The sequence below is a fragment of the Thrips palmi genome, unplaced genomic scaffold, assembly GCF_012932325.1.
Source record: "Thrips palmi isolate BJ-2018 unplaced genomic scaffold, TpBJ-2018v1 HiC_scaffold_17, whole genome shotgun sequence".
Taxonomy (NCBI): Eukaryota; Metazoa; Arthropoda; class Insecta; order Thysanoptera; family Thripidae; genus Thrips; species Thrips palmi.
In genome coordinates, this window is record NW_023144626.1 from 8,991,105 (window position 1) to 9,012,369 (window position 21,265).

At 58.3% G+C, this 21,265-nt stretch overlaps 8 protein-coding genes across 9 annotated transcripts; 2 read left to right on the forward strand and 6 right to left on the reverse strand.

Moving 5' to 3' along the window:
• Positions 1–206: 206 nt before the first annotated feature.
• LOC117643306 lies at positions 207–2,394 on the forward strand. The gene is made up of 9 exons (XM_034382140.1): positions 207–364; positions 500–684; positions 794–890; positions 969–1,155; positions 1,268–1,397; positions 1,478–1,601; positions 1,677–1,807; positions 1,884–2,064; positions 2,149–2,394. The coding sequence occupies exons 2-9, from the start codon at positions 545–547 to the stop codon at positions 2,338–2,340; spliced, it is 1,182 nt and encodes a 393-aa protein (XP_034238031.1). The 5' UTR covers positions 207–364; positions 500–544; the 3' UTR covers positions 2,341–2,394.
• A 460-nt stretch (positions 2,395–2,854) lies between these two features.
• Positions 2,855–5,076, forward strand: LOC117644014. Its single transcript, XM_034383202.1, has 3 exons — positions 2,855–3,149; positions 3,558–4,715; positions 4,815–5,076. The coding sequence occupies exons 2-3, from the start codon at positions 3,559–3,561 to the stop codon at positions 5,074–5,076; spliced, it is 1,419 nt and encodes a 472-aa protein (XP_034239093.1). The 5' UTR covers positions 2,855–3,149; position 3,558.
• A 29-nt stretch (positions 5,077–5,105) lies between these two features.
• LOC117643310 (1,5-anhydro-D-fructose reductase-like) lies at positions 5,106–6,930 on the reverse strand. The gene is made up of 7 exons (XM_034382146.1): positions 6,725–6,930; positions 6,493–6,663; positions 6,208–6,417; positions 5,891–6,135; positions 5,645–5,804; positions 5,465–5,562; positions 5,106–5,389 (listed from the first exon to the last, which is right to left on the reverse strand). The coding sequence occupies exons 1-7, from the start codon at positions 6,788–6,790 to the stop codon at positions 5,353–5,355; spliced, it is 987 nt and encodes a 328-aa protein (XP_034238037.1). The 5' UTR covers positions 6,791–6,930; the 3' UTR covers positions 5,106–5,352.
• Positions 6,931–7,240: 310 nt separating this feature from the next.
• LOC117643309 (aldo-keto reductase family 4 member C10-like) lies at positions 7,241–9,838 on the reverse strand. Its single transcript, XM_034382145.1, has 8 exons — positions 9,715–9,838; positions 9,211–9,299; positions 8,681–8,765; positions 8,386–8,556; positions 7,886–8,319; positions 7,646–7,805; positions 7,474–7,571; positions 7,241–7,392 (listed from the first exon to the last, which is right to left on the reverse strand). Exons 2-8 carry the CDS (start codon positions 9,264–9,266, stop codon positions 7,335–7,337), a joined length of 1,062 nt encoding a protein of 353 aa, XP_034238036.1. The 5' UTR covers positions 9,267–9,299; positions 9,715–9,838; the 3' UTR covers positions 7,241–7,334.
• A 458-nt stretch (positions 9,839–10,296) lies between these two features.
• LOC117643308 (1,5-anhydro-D-fructose reductase-like) lies at positions 10,297–12,671 on the reverse strand. The gene is made up of 8 exons (XM_034382144.1): positions 12,520–12,671; positions 12,237–12,325; positions 11,783–11,867; positions 11,519–11,689; positions 11,007–11,440; positions 10,773–10,932; positions 10,588–10,688; positions 10,297–10,512 (listed from the first exon to the last, which is right to left on the reverse strand). Exons 2-8 carry the CDS (start codon positions 12,287–12,289, stop codon positions 10,455–10,457), a joined length of 1,062 nt encoding a protein of 353 aa, XP_034238035.1. The 5' UTR covers positions 12,290–12,325; positions 12,520–12,671; the 3' UTR covers positions 10,297–10,454.
• A 425-nt stretch (positions 12,672–13,096) lies between these two features.
• LOC117643307 (1,5-anhydro-D-fructose reductase-like) lies at positions 13,097–15,354 on the reverse strand. Of its 2 annotated transcripts, none has more exons than XM_034382142.1 (8): positions 15,278–15,354; positions 15,008–15,088; positions 14,690–14,774; positions 14,404–14,574; positions 13,864–14,276; positions 13,607–13,766; positions 13,424–13,521; positions 13,097–13,341 (listed from the first exon to the last, which is right to left on the reverse strand). In XM_034382142.1, the coding sequence occupies exons 1-8, from the start codon at positions 15,337–15,339 to the stop codon at positions 13,281–13,283; spliced, it is 1,131 nt and encodes a 376-aa protein (XP_034238033.1). In that variant the 5' UTR covers positions 15,340–15,354; the 3' UTR covers positions 13,097–13,280. The 2 variants fall into 2 exon arrangements, with proteins under 2 accessions (XP_034238033.1, XP_034238032.1); XM_034382141.1 differs by having other exon boundaries at positions 13,846–14,276.
• A 581-nt stretch (positions 15,355–15,935) lies between these two features.
• Positions 15,936–18,677, reverse strand: LOC117643311 (aldo-keto reductase family 1 member A1-like). The gene is made up of 5 exons (XM_034382147.1): positions 18,447–18,677; positions 16,997–17,374; positions 16,584–16,831; positions 16,251–16,505; positions 15,936–16,168 (listed from the first exon to the last, which is right to left on the reverse strand). Exons 1-5 carry the CDS (start codon positions 18,516–18,518, stop codon positions 16,123–16,125), a joined length of 999 nt encoding a protein of 332 aa, XP_034238038.1. The 5' UTR covers positions 18,519–18,677; the 3' UTR covers positions 15,936–16,122.
• A 989-nt stretch (positions 18,678–19,666) lies between these two features.
• On the reverse strand, positions 19,667–21,201 carry LOC117644015 (uncharacterized protein DDB_G0271670-like). The gene is made up of 4 exons (XM_034383203.1): positions 21,183–21,201; positions 20,232–21,091; positions 19,860–20,152; positions 19,667–19,772 (listed from the first exon to the last, which is right to left on the reverse strand). The coding sequence occupies exons 1-4, from the start codon at positions 21,199–21,201 to the stop codon at positions 19,667–19,669; spliced, it is 1,278 nt and encodes a 425-aa protein (XP_034239094.1).
• Positions 21,202–21,265: the final 64 nt, after the last annotated feature.

Sequence of the window (21,265 nt, forward strand, 5' to 3'; positions counted from 1 at the left end):
CAAATATTGAAACGTCTGCTTCGAAAGGTGTCAATCCGGCAAGCCAAAGTAAAATACAAAACTTGCAAAGTTCGGAAAGCTCCAAGTCACTTTGTTTATTTTTGATTTCTGTGTGGCGCCAAAAGGACTACCAACACTAGTTTTGATGTCCCCAACTTCGATGAATCGAATCTCCTTTTTCTTTACACGTTGGCTACACTGTGTTTGTTTTGTTTATGTATGGCCGCCCACCTCTTGCCGTTTTAAATCGTGCAGTAATGCAGCGATTCTAGTTTTTAACAGCTTGAACTACACACAATGGCGGAACGAAACTACCGCCTGAAGCATCTGCTACAGGCCTGTCAAAAATAACCAAGTTTCGACGGTGAGGCGGGACGGGTCGCCCGTATCCGAATTGACGCTCGAACAGCGTCCTGTTCGCCAACAGCATAAATTATTCTGTCGTAATTGCTATTCTGACTTAAGTCATCTTTGTCACGCACTCTCTCAATATTAACAGGATCGCAATGTTTCATTTGAACTCGACGTGATCTGAGGTTCGGCAATGGACGCCGATGACTCAGAGTCTGGAAGGGAGCCCCGCCACAGCCACAGGGAAAGTCCAACTCGCTCTGCACGCTCTGCCTCAGGGGCGGACGGCGCGGACCTCAGGGGGAGCGCCTCGGAGAGACACAGCTCCAAGAGGTGGGAGGCATTCGGTCAACACAGTTCAATTTCACTATTTTAAATTTTTAGCAAATTTTGTGTTTAAAGGGAAAAATTATTTTAATGTCTTGATTGATTGTGTACCTAGGCGGTCCAAAAGGAGTCGTGATAGAGGCTTAGAGGAACGGAGAAAGCAGACTCAAAGTCGTCGGTCAAAATCACACCATGAAGAAATGCATGATTCAGTGAGTATATTGCTGTTGTAGATTTAAATACCTCGCAATGTATTTACTATATATTTTCACAAAGAAATGTCTTTGCAGCGATCCTCAGCTGGTGCAGGAAGAGGTGAACATAGTCGTCACCATAAGAAGAGAAGTAGATCAAGAGATGCAAAGTACGATGAGTATATGGAAACTCCTGTCACTAGAGTCCTTCGTGAGGTACCTGATGATATTTTAGATACGCCTCGTCCTAATGTCTATGGTGCTCAACAACATGCTTATTATGGTAAGTTATTTTTTCTGAAAATTATTTCATAAAATATGGCATAGAAATGGAAACCTAAGCCTTGATTAAATGCTTATTTGTAATTTCTTCTTAATTTCATGTACTTCTGAAGGTGATGGAGACAGCGAACACTACAGGATTCAAAAGGGCAGAGATTGTGTTTATGTTGAACATTATGATGGTTTCTCCTCCATTCCACGGCACAGTGCCTTCACAGGCCACGGCAGTGACCTTGATAAAAGGTAATCCTTTCTTTGGTCCCAATAAAAGTGTACTTGTTTCATGTGTATTACCTTATTTTTTTAATATTTTATTTTTTAAGGTGGTTTGATTTGAACACAGCCTCTTCTCTTGATGTTGCCATAGCTGTGCAAAAAGTGTGGATTCCACTTACTGACTTTTGCCATGGACTATTGGCAGGTGTTGCTCTGATGCAAGCAATAATAGTATGTCACAATGTGATTGTCTTAATGAGAACTCCAAAAAACTTATTCTCATTCTAAATTAATTTTTTTTTACAGGTCGATAGACTTATTGGATTTTCTCCTGAAGAGACAGCACATTTTGTGTCTTTCTACAGCAACTTTTCTCTAATTTTCACCACTATTTTTCTTCTTCTTGCCAGTGTGTGCCTTGTTTCTATTTTTGATAGGTAAGTGATCATGTTCTTATAAAATAATGAAATTCTTAAATTTTTTTTATGAACTGTATTATGTTTATTTTAACAGATTGGATCTTGCCCGAGGGGACTGGCCATATTTAATGGACCTATTTTCTGTACGTCCTCGTATCCCCTGGCTTTTAATTCCTGTCTACATTTGTGGACTGATTCTTGCACTTGCTGCTGCTAAAGGAGATGACTGGATACATCTCTCTCAATACAACCACTCTAATTTTACTCTTCTCAAGGTAAGTCTTGTTTTTCTGAAACCACTACTTGATTTTCTCATTTGTATCATTTAAAAATATTTATTGTTACTCTTGTTTCTGTAGGGAGACTTGGACATGCTGAGCTCTTGGCATATATTGAACTCTTTACGGTGTGCCTGTGTTGTTGTTGGATGGCTACTAATTTCAGTCAGTCACCCTCCAGATCTACTTTTGAACCTTCTAGTCGACATGCTTTCTCACCAGAATGCTGAAACCAAACCAAAAATTGAAGCTGGACAGTCAGCTTCTCACTAAATTATAACAGTGTACATAATTTCATTCATTTCCAATAAAGTCATTTTATTCATAGTTAGATTTTATAAAAATCTTACAATAAAATTCTTAGAAATGTTTGAATTTTGCCTGTGTGCTGCTTGAAAAGTCCCGCGCCACGTGCCAGCCCCTGGGCAGCAGGCAACCCAACTGCCACCGCCTGGGCAGGGTAGGCTACCCAACCGACGCGAGTTTCGCCGTGCGAATGTGAGGATGACTTCGTCCTTGACTCGCTCGGCGGACTTCGCGAAGGTTGCCGCTGCGTTTTCAGGGGCTGTGCACGGGCACGGGCTGTACCCTGTTGCTGTTTACTGGCAGTGCGGCCGGGCCGCCGTTTGGCTCGAAAAGCCTAGAGGCCCTCGCCAAAACACGCCGTGTCGTTTCGGCACCGTTACCTCGATCACTGCCTGCTCTGCCTCGGCCGGGACCGCGCAGTCGCCCACTCCGCCGCGGCCCGTTCCGTCCTGGCTAGCCCTGGCCGCCTGGCGGTCGCCGCCATGCCCTCGGGGTGCCCGACGTGCCCGACGCGGCGCGCGCAGTGTGCGCGGGCGGTGCGGGCGTGGTGGTGGTGCCTGCCCTTGTTCGCGCTCTTCTTCGTGTTGCCCGGCGCCTTCGTGAGGCCGAGCCGCGGCGCCTTCGCCAGGACATGCGGCGCTGGTCCCAGCGAGCTGTGGGCAGCCGAGGTGGCCTGAAGCGTCAAGCCTGAAGCCGCCCTTGCAGTGCTGCGTCCGCCCCCGCGGCCCAGTCCTGCAGTCCATCGGCGTCGCGCGAACACACTTCGGGAATTTTGAGTGAGTATGGCAGAACCGCGGTTCAACGCGGCAGTGTGGCTTCTTTTAAAATGGCGCAATAGTGTGCGATTGAAGGCGATGGCGTCAAGCGGGGCAGCGAAGCCAGCAAAGCCAGCGCCGGCAAGACAGCGCGACGGCGTCGCCGCGGTCCACCTGGACGCGGGCCAAGTGGTGCGCCGCCGCCGCCGCCACCGCCTCACCCGCATTTAATTAAAAACATCCGGCCGGCGGCTTGGCAGTGCGGCAGCACGACGGATCAAACTAACGTCAAGCCAAGCCGGTGCCAAGCACTGTTTTCACGGTTATCTAACGGAACGCCTGGCAGGCTGGCAGCCCACCACGCGGCGCTGTACCCGCACTGCCTACCCGCACGGCGCTCGCCTCACAGCGTGTCTGCTTGACTTGCAGGATGGCGACGACGCAGGTGCAGTCCCTGAGCCGGCTGTGCCTGACCACGCTCGCCGCCCCGATGCTGCTGGCGGCCGTGGTGGCGGCCCAGGCCGACGACGAGGCGGAGGCCGACGAGGGCGGCAAGCAGGAGCCGCAAGTGGTGGCGGAGACGCGCTGCTACCTGGAGACCGCCCCCGGGGACGTGCTGGAGGCCCTGCTGCAGGCGCTGCTGTCCTGCAACGACGTGCTGCCGTCGTCGCGGTACTGGGCCATGCGCATGCTGCTGCGTGCCGACGTGCGCTCGCTGTCCGTGGGCGTGATGCCGTGCGAGTGGCACGCGCGCGCGGTGGGCTGCGTGCGTGAGCACGGCAAGGGGCTGCGAGCGCTGGACCTGAAGGGCGCGTGGCTGCGCGGCGACGACCTGGCGGCCTTCTGCGACGCGCTGCCGCACCTCAACGCCCTCCGCGTGCTGGGCGTGCCGCACGCCGCCACGGACGCCCTGCTGCAGGCCGTGGCCGAGCACTGCGGCAAGCTCACCGCCCTGGACGTGTCCGGGGAGACGTCCCTGTCGCGCAAGGGGCTGGAGGCGCTGTGCCGTGGGGAGTGCGCCGCCACGCTGCAGGTCCTGGACATCGGCAACCTGGCCGAGGCCAGCGTCAGCGCGGAGGACGCGGTGCTGCTGCTGCGATCGCTGCCGAACCTTCGCTCCCTCGGCACGTACGCGCGGGTCGGCGCCGCCCTGGTGGCCATGGCGGACGACGGCGTCGACACCAAGCCACTGCGCCTGGAGTACCTCCGCGACATCGGCACGACGGCGCGCGCGGCGCGGGCTGTGGTGGCGCTGTGCCCCGCACTGCAGGCGGTGTACCTGGACGCGCCATGCCACGGTGCCCTGCCCCTGCTGGCGCAGCTCGACGCGCTGTCCGACATCAAGCTGCACCAGTTCGACGTGGTGGAGCTGGACGAGCTGCTGGCGCTGTCGGGCGCGCGCTGCACCGACCTGGAGCTGCTGTTCGGCCAGGGCGGCGCGCTGGACCTGACGCGGCTGGCCGCGCTGTGCCCCGCGCTGCAGCGCCTGGAGTGCTACTTCGTGGACTGCTCGTCGTCGGGCGGCGCGGCGTGGCCGGGGCTGCAGTCGGTGGGTGTGTTCCACGCCGCCATGCCGCGCCACGCCCTGCTCGACCTGGCGCTCGGCGCCCCCAAGCTGCAGCGGCTCGGCGTCGGCTGCTCGCTGCCGGACCTGAGCGACGCCGACGTGGCGGACCTGTGCGGCAGGGAGCTGCGCGAGGTGTGGCTGGCGCAGGCGGGCCGGCTGAGCCAGGCCGCCGCCCTGTGCTTCCTCACGGGCTGCCCCAACCTCACCAGCCTCGGCGAACTCAGCGGCTGGGACCTCGACGCCTTCCAGGTGGACCAGCTGCGGCTGCACTGCCAGCGCTCCAACCTGGACGTCAGCCTCTGGTACTTCCCCCGCAGCGACGCGCTGGACGGGCTGGGGCTGGCCGAGGACCTGGCGCAGATGGTCATCGCCGCGCCCTGAGCGCCGTGAGGGCATGAACCTCCATTCGAATAGGCCTGCTGTGATACTTGTGTACAAAGAGTGTTTGACTGTGAACTGCAATGATGGAACGATGGCCCACAAAGAAAACGCCCGTTTGGTGCTTTAAATGTTGTAAGTTTTGTTCCTTTGCATAGTGATAAAACAAATTAAAATAAATATACAGTATATAGGTAGTATTGAGTTCATTTCATTTCGTTTCTTGCGAAGCGACAGTCGCTTTCAATCGGCCGCTTCCCTCGTGGTCATGACGTCGTGTCATGTCTTCCACGGGTATTCCGGATGGTCCTCGACACTGTAGCCAGACACCCATTAGTACAGTATTGGTCCAAGCGAAGCTTAAAGCATGTCGTGGCACACTTTTCCTCACCCTCCGATGAGCTTCATGGTGAAGATGCGGCCCTCCTCACCGCGGTCCAATCCCGACAGCACCTCCACTTCCTCTTCCGTCAGTTCAAAGTCAAATATCTTGCAAGAAAGAAAAACATGACACAATTTGTCACGGGCACCCGCCCGGCACTCATTGAAACTGGGTAAAACCTCAACGCACTTGGATGTTTTTCTGGATTCTGGCCGCGTTGGTGCTCTTGGGCACCGCGAGGATGCCTTGCTGCACGAAGTGCCGCAACAGCACCTGGGCGGGGGTCTTCTCGTAGCGGTCCGCGATCTCCACCACTTCCGGCAGGCTGAAGAGGTCGGGCAGCTCTTCGCTGACAAACACAGTCAAATAACGGTCGTTTTTAAGTTTTTTTAAATTTATTGAACATTATGCTAGTTTCCTTGCTGCGCGGCCCACCCTTTGGACGTGGTGAGCCACTTGTTGGAGCCAGGGCTGCCGAAGGGCGAGTAGGCCGTCACGGTGATGCCCTTGTCCTTGCAGAACGCCACCAGGTCCTTCTGCTGCAGGTACAGGTGCATCTCGACCTGGTGGTTGGCGGGGGGGATGGTGCAGTTGTCCAGGATCCTCTGCACTTGGCTCTCGTTGAAGTTGGACACGCCGATGGCGCGAGCGCGCCCCGCCTCCACCTCGGCCTCCAGAGCCTGCCAAGAAGTAAAACAAAAAATATAGCAATAAATCAGTATTAAATATCGCGTCATGCAGGAAATACTGACCTTCCAGATGGCCAGGTGGTCCGTCTCCATGTCCAGGGCCATGGTGCCCACCCCGCCCGCCTTGATGTCGTCGGTGGTCTGCATGGCCTCGCGCAGCATGCCGAAGGGCACGTGCACCAGGTACAGGTCCACGTAGTCCAGCTGCAGGTTCTCCAGCGACATCCCCAGGAAGTGCGACACGTCCTCCTCGCGCATGCCCATCATCGGCAGCTTGAAAGGAAACCAAATAGAATGGCGGCCTTTGCATCAGCGTGCGTCACTGAGGCCCTGCCGGGCCCTGCTTGCCTTGGTGCTGATGAAGAGCTCCTCCCTGGTGACTTTGCCCTCGTCCAGCCAGGCCTTGACGACCTTGCCGACCGTCTTCTCGTTGGCGTACAAGTAGGCCGTGTCGATGAAGCGGTACCCCGCGTCCAGGGCGGCGTTCAGGGCCCCCTCCAGCTCCTCCTCGTCCGTGGCCTGCCCACAGCGATTGTCACAACACTGTCGAGACAAGCGACGCTCGAATCCGCTCACTGACCTGCCACGTCCCCAGGCCCAGCATCGGCATGACGGCCCCGTTGGCCAGGGTGACGGTCTCCGACATGGCGGTCGCGAAGCCGCGAAGCAGACGCGCCGATCCTGGGCAACCTGGGCCCCTGCCTGCCGGTGTCACTCTGAGAGGGCCGAATTTGGCCACGGGTCGTTGCAATTGATCCCCAGGGTACGACGGGGGGCTTGGCGGGGGCGGGGGTGATTATGACCAGCGGCCCGTCACGATGCCCAGTGGCGGGGCTCGGGGCCAGGACACTGTAATTTGTGGAGGTGCGCGGCCTCGGCCACGCCACTGCAAGGGGGTGGGTCGCGTGTCCTTTAAACGGGTCGCAGCACTTTGGCTGGAGGGTGCCTTGCAGTGCCTCACCAGACCTGCAATCAGCGCGCCATCCGTGTCAATAGGCCAACGGCAATCTGTTTGCTTCGCCTTGGGGCAGCTTCATTTAGTGGGGGAGCTCCGAGTACAGCCCTCCCACACGTAGACTTAATTAAATACGCTCGGGTGTATTGATTCAATTTATTGTTACTTCATTTTGGGTACAAATGATGTAGAGTGCAACTGTCGGGTTGTTGGGTTGCTCTGCAATGGTATGCGGTTAGGCGACTGGCTTGTCAAGTAGTGCCGTCCAGGGGTACTCGGGGTGGCTCTCCGACCTGGAAAAGGCAAGGGAAGGGGAGGTTCAGCACAGTGTACGACGGGGTGCTCGGGGCGCCTCCCGCGTGCACTACACCTACCCCCCGATGTGCTTCATGTCGAACAGCTGGCCGTCGAGGCCCTTGTCCAGGGCGTCCAGGGTGGCGACGTCCTTGCCGTCCAAGCTGAAGTCGAAAATCTGTCGACAGGCGCGAAAAAGAATTGTATAATTCGGAAAATGAAGCCGAAAAAGTTCCTCGGGGTTATACGCACGTCGATGTTCTCGCGGATGCGCTTGGGGTTGGAGCTCTTGGGGATGACGGCGACGCCCCACTGCACGGTGTGGCGCAGGAGTACCTGTGCGGGGGTCTTGTTGTGCTTCTGGGCGATGGCCTTGACATCGGGCTGGTTCAACAGGTCGGGAAGTTCCTTCCTACAAGGAGTGAAGAAGACATTCCATGTCACACAGCTATACTGTGCATGATGCCTCGTTTCGTTGCGTCGAAGACTCACCCTGACAACAGCGTCAGCCACTTGGAGCCGGGGCTGCCGATGGGCGAGTACGCCGTCACGGCGATGTTGTTCTTCCTGCAGAACCTGATGAGGGGCTTCTGCTGGTGGTACAGGTGCAGCTCGACCTGCAGGTTGGCGGGCGGCACGGGGCTGTTCTTGATGATGCGCTCGATCTGGGTCTCGTTGAAGTTGGACACGCCCAGGGCCTTGGCGCGCCCGGCCTCCTTCTCGGCCACCATGGCCTTCCAGATGGCCAGGTGGTCCGTGGTGAGGTCGGTGCCGTTGGCGTCGATGCGGCCATTGTTGTACGCCTCGCGCTTAACGGCGAACGGCATGTGGATGAGGTACATGTCGACGTAGTCCAGCTGAAGCTTGGTGAGGGACTCGTTGAGGAAGTACGGCACGTCGGCAGGCCTCATCCCGTAGACGGGGAGCTGCAATTACCATCAATGTTTCCACTGTCCTCAACAAAGGGTCGATCGTGTTGGTGGGGACCGTACCTTGGTGGTGATGAACAGTTCCTCGCGCTTCACCTTGCCCTCCGACAGCCACCGCTTGAGCACCTTGCCGATCAGGTGCTCGTTGCGGTAGATGGTGGCCGTGTCGATGTGGCGGTAGCCGGCCTCCAGGGCGGCGTCCAGGGCCTGCTCCAGCTCGCGGTCATCGGTCACCTGGACGACAGAGTCGAGCGTTTGAAGGCGGCAATCATAAATTTTCTTCATTGATCGAAGGAGTCAGCGATATGGCCGTAAGGCCGTACTAAACGGATGGACGGACAGACAGACAGGCACTCACCTGCCACGTGCCGAGCCCCACGACGGGCAAGTTGACCCCCGAGTTGAGCACCACCCATCCGACGTCGCTGGCTTTGGGCGGCACTCTGGAAACATGCATCGCGAGTGGCGCGCATTAGTGGGGCGGGGAGCGGCACGGATCGTCGCAGATTGCAGCGAAGTGCGAGAGGGCGAATGGGTGGGCACCGCATGCGACACTGGCGGAAAAGCCGACCACTTGAAATGTGGATGAAGGGGTACATAGCGCACGAGGTAGGTAATATGAAAGGCCGAACCGAAAACAAACATTAACTTTCGGTTGCTGGGTACGCATCCGTTTTCGCTCCGCGGTGAAGCAATAACTTGAAAGGGCCCGGCTTGGGCGTTGATCCAGCGCAAACAGGGACGGCGCCTCGGCTTAGCCAAACCGTGGTGGGGCAGGCTCGGCCCGTTCGAGGCCGCACGCCGGTGCCGGAGCGTCGGCCGGTGCTGCGCGGGGGGCTCTGCGGGGGGCTCTGCGGGGGGCACTGGCCTGGCGTCCTACAGACTCACCCGTTGGCAACAGCGAGCACCGCCAAAGCCACGCAGAGGCGCACAGACATCATCATGACTTGTTATTGTTCCAAACCAGTCCTGGACAACTGAAGGAAAAACAAACAGAAACACAGAGCGAATTTTTTTTAATTTGCTCTGTGAATGTGAGTAACAGACCGATTAAGAATTAACAAAGTATGTGCTGGCGGCAAAAGATTCGGACTTTTCAATTGTACTTAATCAATAATTTTGTGCCAACTAGAGTGGTTTACACTTCGTAAACAACGGAGCCCAAGTTGATCCATGAGATCATGGAGGTCATGCAAGCCTGGTGCAGGCCTAGACCTTGAGACTAGACGCTCATTGTCGTCAGCAAGCGCGTCACTAGGTAGCCAAATGCCTCGTCATCTAATTAGTGACGCGCATGAATGGACACAAGCCACCCGCGGTGTACCGCGTATATGTGATTTCCTTGTCATTATTTAACGATCCAAGTTCGGCGAGGTGGGCTTACAGGCTTACCTGGCTGGCGTGGTGGTGCGCGTTGTCTCTGGAGCCGGACTGGGCACTCCACTCCTCGCCACTCCCCGCGAGCGTCTGCGCAAAGGTGTCTGCGGCGCCGCGGCACCTGGATCACCCGCCTCGCGGATGCTGCGGGGCGCGCGGGGCACGGGTCGCGGGGTGGGGGTGGTTCTACGGCCCAGCCGGCCTGGCCGACCACCCCGTCAGCCCCCTCCCCCCCTCTCCCTTTTCACACCGGAAAATAAACAAACCACACCCACCTGGAGTTCTCCCACAAAGATCAACTCCTTCTAATTTTTTTTGTCTGCTTGCTGTATTCCGCGAGGTGGAAGGCGTTCGCGTACAGCGAAAATTTTTATGGCTAGTGTTGTGAAGCCGAGGGGATATTGCTCTCCTATAACGGGTTGGGTGCGATCTCTCGCTCAGACGACCGAGCGCCCGGCGGGGTAGGCCACCCATCGTGCTCGTCAGGGAAGTTCTAGTCTCGTGCGGGAAGCGAGCGAATGACTCATCTGGGCACACACTTTCGTTCTCTTTTCTTTGTTTCAATCGAGAAGGGTTTCAAAGTTAAGACACCAAGAATATGCGATCATCATTTAATCTTTGAAAAATCAGAAATGAGCAGAAAACAATCACGGCTTCTGTAGGTTAGGTTGCCTTGGAGATGCTGAGGTGTGAGCCCAGCAGAGCGTGAAGGAAGTTGAAAGCGACGGTCTGCAACTGCACTGCGAGGCGAGCGCCTAGGCGATGGGCTCGATGCGGAATGCTTCCCAGGGGTACTCGGGGTGGAACTCCACTCTGCAACAGGAAAAGGGGGATGATGTCACAGTACACGACGAGGGCAGGCACCACCGACGAGCACCGCAACCGCACCCGGGGATAAAGTTCTTGAGGAGGAAGAGCTGGCCGTCGATGCCCCTGTCCATGGCGTCCAGGGTGGCGACGTCCTCGTCGTCCAGGGTGAAGTCGAAGATCTGTCCGCAAACGCGAAAGAGAATAATTGTAAGCAGAGCGACACGTCAAAACAGTTCAACGGGATTGGGCAGGATGAGACGCACGTCGATGTTCTCGCTGATGCGCTTGGGGTTGGAGCTCTTGGGGATGACGATGATGCCCTTCTGTGTGATGTGGCGCAGGAGCACCTGTGCGGGGGTCTTGTTGTGCTTCTGGGCGATGGCCTTGACCTGGGGCAGGTTCAACAGATTCGGAGGTACCCTCCTGCAACAAAAAGAAAACATTCTCCGTAATTCAGAAGCTGCAACATGAAAACGCGAATGAAAACATTACAGAACCTCGAGTCGACGACGGCCTGGGTGCCGGGGCTGCCGATGGGCGAGTACGCCGTCACGGCGATGTTGTTCTTCTTGCAGAAGGCGACGAGGGGCTTCTGCTGGTGCTGCAGGTGCAGCTCGACCTGCAGGTTGGCGGGCGGCACGGGGCTGTTCTTGATGATGCGCTCGATCTGGGTCTCGTTGAAGTTGGACACGCCCAGGGCCTTGGCGCGCCCGGCCTCCTTCTCGGCCACCATGGCCTTCCAGATGGCCAGGTGGTCCGTCGTGGGGTCCACGGAGTTGTCGTCGAAGTGGACGCCGTTGTGGCCAGCATCGCGCTTCACGCCGAACGGCGCGTGGATCAGGTACATGTCGACGTAGTCCAGCTGCAGCTTGGCGAGGGACTGGTTGAGGAAGTATGGCACGTCCGAAGCCCTCATGCCGTTGACGGGGAGCTGCAATCGCCATCAATGTTTAAAAACCACAAAAAACAGCGACGAAGGGTGGGTCACGTTGACGAATGCGGTAGCTACCTTGGTGGTGATGAACAAGTCCTCGCGCTTCAACTTGCCCTCCGACAGCCACCGCTTGAGCACCTTGCCGATCAGGTGCTCGTTGAAGTAGACGGTGGCGGTGTCGAAGTGGCGGTAGCCGGCCTCCAGGGCGGCGTCCAGAGCCTTCTCCATTTCGCGTTCATCGGCCACCTGGTCATGAGACAGGCAATCGAAAAGTTAGCGAAAGAAGAGGACGATGATATGGCCCTAATGCTGTGCCGATGTTCACAGACATACACTCACCTGCCACGTGCCGAGCCCCACGATGGGCATGGAGGACCCCGAGTTGAGCGCCACCTTGGTCACGTCGCTCGCTTTGGGCGGCGCGCTGGAATCATTTTTAAGTGATACATATTATTTTGTTCTTCCGCGTGGTAGCAGCATTTTGAACGGCGACTGCCTCCTCGACAGGGCCGGCGCCCAGGCTTAGCCAAGCTTAGCCAAGCTTAGCCAAACCGTGCGTGTGGCATGGCAGGCTTGGCCAGTTCAAGGCCGCGCGAGGTCCTGCAAGAGGCAGGCGTCGGCTGGAGCCTCGCGGGGGTGGGGGCACTGCCGGGGCACTGCCGGGGCACTGCCGGGGCACTGCCGGGGCACTGCCGGGGCACTGCCGGGGCACTGCCGGGGCACTGCCGGGGCACTGCCGGGGCACTGCCGGGGCACTGCCGGGGCGCCGGGTACTGCGGCACCCGAGACTCACCCGTTGGCAACAGCGAGCACCGCCAAAGCCACGCAGAGGGACGGAGACAGCATCCTCGGGTGTTAGTGTTCCAAGTCAGTTCTGGACAACTGAAGAAAAAACAACGTAAAGAAACACGGAACAATAAGGAATTAATGATCAAACAGCTTTGTTAGACACTGCTTCAAAACAAAAAAGGTGAGGAGAGAGTGTGCTTTCTGTCGAATGATGACGTCGATGGGTTTAGACACCATCTCTTCCGTTTTTCTATCTTCTCTATCGAGCCAAGTTTTGAGAGGCTTACCTGGCTCGTCGGCGTGGCGCTGCGAGTCCTCTCTGGAGCCGGACTGAGACTCTTCTCACCGCGAGCGTGAGCCGGTGCCACCTGCTACCGCCTCGCCTAGCGGAGGCTATCCACGGAGCCCAACTAGCCGCTGGCCCCCACTCATTCTCATTTCCCCTCCGGCCCCTCGAAGTTAAACAATCCGCCTCCACCTGGGGCTGGCTCTCCCACTAGGATCAACTCTGTCCAACATTCTGTGCCCAGCCTATACTGGGTTCTGCCTGGTTCAGCGGGGTGGCCCGGCCCGGCGGAAAGTTCCACGGTTGGTGCAGCCGAGGCGAGGCGGCTCCCCTAGAGTTGGCTGGGCGTATACTATCATCGATAGGCCTATGATTTTTTGATTGTTCTGAGATACAGCGCAACACGCCTTGCAGTGTAGGCCACCTTTCCTACGCGCGTGTCGTCAGGGCGGCCTGCCCACCTCGCCTCAAGGGTTGCCGATGCGCCGGGCGCTAGAGCTCTGTGGCCCAGAGGCAGACTTGCTACGTTCTGTTTCCTTCATTTATCCTGTGAGGGTTGCAAGTAAAAACACAGAGTATGTACACATAAATAACTGCTTTAATTTTAAACTGTTTTTTTTTTCTTTCAAGGAGTTGACTCGTATCTTGACGCCCCAAAAAAGCATGGGCGGACGTCAGCAAGTAGAAAATGATGTGGTGTAAATTTTCTGGTGCTCATTCTTGAACGCGGATGGATGAATGAATGAATGATGTTGGAGCTGCTTAGGCCTTCTGTGGCGTGTTCCGCAGGGCAGGCCAGGGATACTCAGGGTGGTTCTCCGCCCTGAAAAAGGAAGACACAAGCATCAGGGCGAGCTCAGAGCACGACAGGTGCGCGGCACTCCCACGGACACAACCACACGTACCCGGCAAAGCCCTTCATGTTGAACAGCTTGCCGTCGATGCCCTTGTCCAGGGCGTCCAGGGTGGCCACGTCGTTGTCGTCCAGGGCGAAGTCGAAAATCTGTCCACAGACGCAAATATTATGATTCGGGTGACCGGCCAGATTAGTTTCAAGGTGTGAAAAAAAGGGGGGCGCTCATACGCACGTCGATGTTCTGGCTGATGCGCTTGGGGTTGGAGCTCTTGGGGATGACGATGATGCCCCTCTGCACGGTGTGCCGCAGGAGCACCTCAGCCGTGGTCTTGTTGTGCTTCTGGGCGATGGCCTTGACCTCGGGCAGGCTGAACAGATCGGGGAGATTCCTCCTACAACAAAAAGAAGGCGTTCTCTGTTATGCTGCACAACATGATAGCGAGCGTACCGTCACAGCACAGTGTAACACACCCCGATAGGACGACCCACTTGGCGTTCGGGCTGCCGATGGGAGCGTACGCCGTCACGGCGATGTTGTTCTTCTTGCAGAAGGCGACGAGGGGCTTCTGCTGGTGGTAGAGGTGCAGCTCGACCTGCAGGTTGGCGGGCGGCACGGGGCTGTTCTTGATGATGCGCTCGATCTGCGTCTCGTTGAAGTTGGACACGCCCAGGGCCTTGGCGCGCCCGGCCTCCTTCTCGGCCACCATGGCCTTCCAGATGGCCAGGTGGTCCGTCGTGGGATCGGTGCCGTTGTCGTCGAAACGGCCGTCGCTGTACGCCTCGCGCTTCACGGCGAACGGCATGTGGATGAGGTACATGTCGACGTAGTCCAGCTGCAGCTTGGTGAGGGACTCGTTGAGGAAGTACGGCACGTCGGCAGCCCTCATGGCGTACAATGGAAGCTGCAATCGCAATACGTCAGCTACAATTTATCTGGCACCCTCAACGACAAAGGAGCATGGCCTTAGAGGTAACGCTTAGAGCAAACGCGCATCCCCCGACAAAGTTTCACGTGGTTGGGGGCTGTACCTTGGTGGTGATGAACAGGTCCTCGCGCTTCAACTTGCCCTCCGACAGCCACCTCTTGAGCACCTTGCCGATCAGGTGCTCGTTGCGGTAGACGGTGGCGGTGTCGATGTGGCGGTAGCCGGCCTCCAGGGCGGCGTCAAGGGTCTGCTCCATTTCGCGTTCATCGGTCACCTGGACAAGGGAGTCTACATGAAACCTACACTGCTGATAATATTCCAGGAACTGTACGTGTGTAAACAAGAGGCAGCGCGCAAGAAGGCCGAGCACACAGACTAAATGGACTCACCTTCGACGTGCCGAGCCCCACGATGGGCATGAAGGTGCCGGAGTTGAGCGCCACCTTGGTGACGTCACCGGCTTTGGGCGGCGCGCTGGAAACAGGTGACACGGCGTTAGAAGGAAGTGTAGGTGCAAACAGAAAACGGGCACGGAGACGGGTGCTTCAAGTCCTTATGGCGAAGCAGTCTCTCGACCTTGAATTTGGAGCTGTTCCAGCACGGCTCAGTCGGACCATAATAGAGTGGGATAGAGGGTTCAATGCCCCAACAGGTGCCGCGGAGAAGGAGGGAGAGGGGGGAGGGGCTTTAGCGCGCAACAGACTCACCCACTGGCAACAGCGACCACCGCCAAAGTCACGCACAGGTACAAAGGCACCATCCTCAAGTCGTAGTGTTCCAAATCAGTCCTAATTAAGAAAACAAAATAACTTTAAAAAAGACAAAAATTGCAATTTGAACCAGTGGAAAGATATTCCTGCACTCGGTCATCACTCTAGTCACTCTAGTAAACTAGAGCCTGACAAATTTCTTACTAGTCCCACGTACTACATAGACACCGGTGTCGAACGAATTGCCACGTCAACATCATTACATACCGCCAAAGACAATTCATTGGTGCGTTAGTGGCAGTACTATTATCACACGAACGGTACCTCATGATGTTTCTCAGTCGTCTTTTCTTCGCACTTTTGGAGGTCCATGAGCTTACCCGGCTGGTCGTCGTGGCGGTGCGGGTCGCCTCTCGAGCCGGACTGAGCGGCCAGCGCTCCGCGAGTCCGTGACCGCTGGGATGCTGCAGAGAAGCGCTTTGTCTCTCACGCACTCCGAGCCATGAGAGCGATAGAGACAGAGCTTTTGATTCGCCCGGCAGTGCGCGCGGCCTAGCCACGAGGGCCGGGCCAACGCAGTCGGCCCGGCAAGGGTCTCCCCTCTCTCCCCCTCATGCGGCATCCCGTGCGGGTGCGAGAGAGACAGACCTCTCGTTCGGAATCGGCTTGCTGAGGCGCCTATCTTCGATCGAGCGCCTGGCGGGGTAGGCAACCAATGCCACGGGCACGCCTTCTGGGCGGCCTACTCCTTGCCAGTCCTTGCGGCCCTGCGAGCGCGTCCAATGGGCTGCCTAACTACTAGGCGCCGGCGCTCTGTGGCTCACAAAAGGTGTTCGTGTCAATATCTGCTCTGGTCAGAGTCTTGCCGACACGTCCTCTTTATTTCATTCAATGGAGCGGGGTTACGAGTAAGAACTCAAAGACAAACGAATAAATAAGCTCTTTTAATTAAAAAAAATCATTTAAAAAAGGCGCTATCACCCGTATTTTGAATAGAGTATCGCAGTGTAGGAAATAGTCAGCAAACTGTGGATGTGTAGTTGAGACAATAATAGAAGTAATACTGTCGGTGTAATGGCTCGGTGGGTAGTCGCCGGCTGCCGGCTGCCCGCTCAGGGGTACTCGTTGAACGGATATGCCGGGTCAGTCTTCTGTGCACTGCAAAAGGAAACAAAAGTGAGTTCCAGCTGCATCCTCGCCGACAGTAGAACCGCTTTTCAACGGTTGCCTCCCAGCTCACCCAATGAACGTGAAGTCGAAGATGCGGCCGTCCGGGCCGAGGTCCAGGGCGTCCACCTTGGCCACGTCCTCCGGGCTGAGGGTGAAGTCGAACAGCTGGATGTTCTGGATGATGCGCTCCTGGCTGCAGCTCTTGGGGATGGCCGCGATGCCCCTCTGTACCACGTGCTTCAGCAGGATCTGCCCGGGCTGCTTCTTGTACTTGGCGGCCACCTCCAGGATGACGGGGTTGTTGAACAGGTCGGGGACTTCAACCCTGCAAGATTGGACTACGTGAGAACGTTGCCGGCGGGGAAGTCCCGGGGAGTGCCGTGGCGTCGCAATGCATACTCACTTGGTGCCGAACCTCGACAGGAACGTGCTGGAGCCGCGGCTGCCGAGCGGCGAGTACGCCGTCACCACGATGTCGTTCTTCTTGCAGAACTCGACCAGCGGCTTCTGCTGCATGTTGACGTGCAGCTCGATCTGCAGGTTGGCGGGCCGGATGCGGCAGACGTCGAGGATCTTCTGGATCTGCCTCTGGTTGAAGTTGGAGAGGCCGATCGCCTTGGCGAGGCCGGCGTCCACGAGCGCCTCCATCTCCTGCAAGGGAAAGTGTTCAGTCAGGTCGCCGACGTCTCAGCGCGTCGCCGACGAACGGGACGCAAAGCAGCGTAATTACATCCCCGCCGCGAGGCTAGAGTCCTCCTCGTCACGACTCCACTAGCCTCGCGACGGGTCGCGCCGCGCGTGCAAAGGCCTGCGCACCTTCCAGATGGTGACGATGTCCGGGTCTCCGTTGATGGGGATCTTGCCGTCGGGGCCGACGGGGTGCATCTCGTCGCCGCCCTCGATGGGCACGAAGCCGAAGGGTGTGTGCACCAGGTACACGTCCACGTAGTCCACCCGCAGCGCAGCCAGGGAGCGCTTCAGGAACTTCTCGGGGCCGCCGGGCACCAGGCCGACGGGGGGCAGCTTGGTGACGAGGAAGAGCTCGTCGCGCGTCATGTTGTCCGTGTCGATCCAGCGCTCCTTGATGAGCTTGCCGATCACGGCCTCGTTCTCGTAGGCCGCCGCCGTGTCGATGTGGCGGTAGCCCGCGCACAGGGCCTCCTCCAGGGCCTCCTCCAGCTCGCCCGACGCGCACTGTCACAGAGAGCAATCAGGTTTAGCCACGGCTTAGCGAAAGTTGACGCCGTTAACACCGCCCGCCGGGCGACGGCGCGCACAATGTGCCGCACATCAGGCATCGACCGAGGGGAGACAAGTGGCTTCGTGGTTTGATGGATTCGGTCGGTGGGGCGACAGAGAGGGCAGCAGGTGTAAACTACGACACTAGATGACGGGATAATTGGGGTAATTGGGGCTCAAAATAAAATAGTTCGGCCCCACGCCACGTGCACATCGATCGCGGCGGTAGTCCTTCGCTTCGTCTGCCACCTTCCGATGGCATCGCTACCCAGCCATCACGCAACCGAGGAATGGACGCGGGCCTACACCGCAAAACAAAACTGCAAAAAATCTTTCGGTCAAAATGAGGCTGCCCGCCACTCGTCCTCGTTTGGCAGCGAGACATGGGGGAAGCGCCTGCATCGACAAAGATCGTTACATTTGACTGACCGACTTTTTGTTTCGGGCTTCAGGCAGCGCACGGCGGCTTTTTGGTTCGGGCATCCGTGATGCTCCACGGCGCTACGCCCATCACTGCGCCGTGACTCCGTGACATTGCAAACGCGGCACGGCACGGCACGGCGCCGCGTCCTTGAGAGAGGCAGGGAGGGACAGGGACTTCCCGGCACCACTATCTAGCTGGAGCGCGACAAGAGAAGAGACGCCGCCGCCGCCAACAGGAAGGACATGCAGATGAGGTCGCCGCGGCGCCGCGTCGCCGCCACCGACACACATTGAACAGTCTCGGCACCACGCACGCCAGGAATTTGCCGCCTATTGTGTACTGCTCTGCTCCGCACTGACAGCAACTGACAGCTCCACAGCTACACCTCTGCGGTCACGGTCAAGAAGATGGTGTGGCTGGAGCTAAAACACTTAGTCTAATGTAGGAGCAGAAAGAGGCCGGCCTGCACTGCGCCAGGAGTGCACTCCTCCGCCGCTGCGGGTTCAGACGGTCCAGACGACGCCAACATAACCTCCCGGCCGCCGCGGGCCGCGCCGCGACGCTGCTGCACTGCGAAACGTCACACACCGCCGGCTAACGTACCTGCCAAGTGCCGTAGCCCAGCAGGGGCATCTTGGCGCCGGTGTACAGCGTCGCGAACTCGGGGCAGGCCATGGTGGTTCTCGGTTCGAGTCTCCGAGTTCGACACAAACTGACTGATTCCCTGTGGGTCGCTGGGCGGGCCGGGCGAGCGTTTCCAACTGCACTGCACGACACCCAGCGAAACGCGTAGACACTCCCACCGAGGGGCCCGCTGGCACCGCTGGCACCGCTGGCGCTGGCCGGCGAGCCGACGGTGCTGCTGCGACGCGGCCGGCGAGCGCACTACGGTCGCACGCGGTGCCGCGGACGCGTTCGAAAACCGGCGCCATTTGTGGGAACTCTTTCGGCCGTCGGTCTGGGTACTGTACGCGAGAGAGGGGGACGGACGCCACACGCCTTTCACACGCGGCACGCCCCCTCCTCTTCCCGGTCTCGCGGCCCGCTCTAGTGCTGCCTCTGTAGTGCTGAGGAGAGGACGGCGGAAGCTCGAAAAACACGGGCTGCATGCTAGGCCCCTTTTGGCGCGAAGTTTGAAATAAAGTGGCGTCGATGATTCGGGAACTGAACGGCCCTGTTGTTGTCGTCGTTGAGTGACAAGCGACTCGGCCCAGTTAGCTCATGCCAACACCACTGTCACTTCTTAAGCTTACTTGTCCGTACTTTCACTTGTTTGTCCGACCAATGCGCCCTTTCCTCGCTCGTACTCTCTCTCTCTCTCTCTCTCTCTCTCTCTCTCTCTCTCTCTCTCTCTCTCTCTCTCTCTCTCATAGACGCACACACTCATACGCCCTTTTGGAGTGACCTCCGTACCCACCGGGTGCTTTCCGATAACTCCGGGAAGTGCCAACGAGATTAGCAGCCCGACCGTTTCTTATGGCTTTCCCTATCGCCCCCAACACTCGGGTTTAAGATTGTCAGCGTAAATCAAACAAAGGGTTACAAATTTATCACAGGTAAGAATTTATTTACAGTTTTCGTCGATTTCACAGCGAATGACGAACGAGTATGTACACGGGCGTCTCGCCACTCGGAGCAAGGCGATGTCACGGGAGGCTCGAAAAATGGAGGCGCTGGTCACGCGACATGGCGTCACTCGGAACGAGCGGTAAGTGTCCAGTAAGTCCCGACGACGGCGACAGTTTATGGCCGAAGGATGATTGAGCGCGGCGGCTCGGCCTTCGACGTGATGCTGCTCGCGGGGATTCCAGCCTCCAGCGGCCCTAGCAGGCGAAGGCCTCGCACTGCATGGCGGCGCCCTCGGCCGCCGAGCGGAAGGCCTTCCACACGGGGTGCTCCGGCGTGGCGGGGTCGGGACTGCGCAGCCACCTGTGCCAACACACCAAACCGTCAGTCAACACGGTCGCCGTCGCCAAGCGCGGCGCAGCGCGACAAAAGTACGAATTGGAGACGAACCTGAGCACGTCGGGCGTGGACTGGTAGGTGCTGGCGTGCTGGCCGAGCAGGCAGGCCGCCCGCTCCAGGCACTGCGCCCGGGTCACGCCGTCCACGATGACGCGGGCCATGGAGGCGCGCGTGAGCCCCAGCACGTTCAGGATGATGGGCAGGTTCTGCACCACGAGGCGCACCAGCTGCGCGGCGCCCATCACCGCCACCGAGGCCAGGAAGTTGACGGCCACCACGCGGATGCCGGACATGAAGCTGCCCAGCACCGAGATGAGCGTGGCCATCGGCATGGGGGACGCCGTCTGCGAACACCGACAGCGTGATCAATGCCGAGGTTGAAACGTTAAATTTTATTTTGAGCAAAAACGGCGCTATGCTTACCTCGCTTTCGCTAGCCGACGTCGAGGATGAAGACGGCGACGATGACGAGGAGGAAGAGTTAGCGTGGAGGTAGGGGGCGATGGCCTCCTCCAGGACGGACAGCGCCCCGGCGGCGAGGGAGCCCGATGTGGAGGACGAGGGCGGCGTCGACGGCGCGGCGGCCGGGGGGTTCAGCAGAGTGGGCACCGCGCTCTGGGGCACGTAGACGGGGCTGTTGGGGCCGCTGGGCACGGCGGGCAGGGGCTGCGACACCAGCCACGGCGCGTACGGCAGCGGCGGCATGCTGGCCACGGTCATGGGCCCCGGCATCACGGACTCCGACGCCGGCATGGACTGCACGGCAACGAGCGCCCCAGTGGAGGGGAACGACCCCATGGCGGTGCCGGCAGAGCCCAGCGATCCGGAGGCCATGAACGAGCCCATGGGGTTGCCATTGCCACCAGCGCTGAGTGACCCAGAGGACGTGAACGAGCCCATGGGGTTGCTGCTGGCGCTGGACCCTCCCGAGGACATAAACGGTGCCATGGGGTTGTTGCTGGAGCCGAGCGACCCCGAGGACATGAACGAACCCATCGGGTTGCCGCTAGTGCCCAGCGACCCCGAGCCCATGAACGACCCCATGGGGGCGCCATTGCCCAGCGACCCCGTCCCGGAGAAGGAGGCCGCAGGATTGGCCGCTCCGAGGGTCGCGAGCAGCGAGATCAGGTCCCCGCCACTGAACTGGCGCTGGGGCGCGACGGCGGGCGCGGCCACCACGGGGCTGTAGGGCAGGCCGTTGTTCGGGGCGGCGGACTGCAGCCCCGCCGTGATGAAGGGGTTCAGGAGCAGCTGCAGCAGCCGCAGCGCTCCGGCCGTCAACACTGAACACACACAAACACAATCACCGCACTGTCGCACTGTCGATTCGTTATTTCGTTGTTGTCTCACTGCACTGCGTTGGTCGAGACTTACCTGACCCGTCCAAGTACATGTTGCCGGCGAAGATGGCTATACGTGCACCTTGGCGACTGATTCGGGAGAGGGCTGGCGGCGGA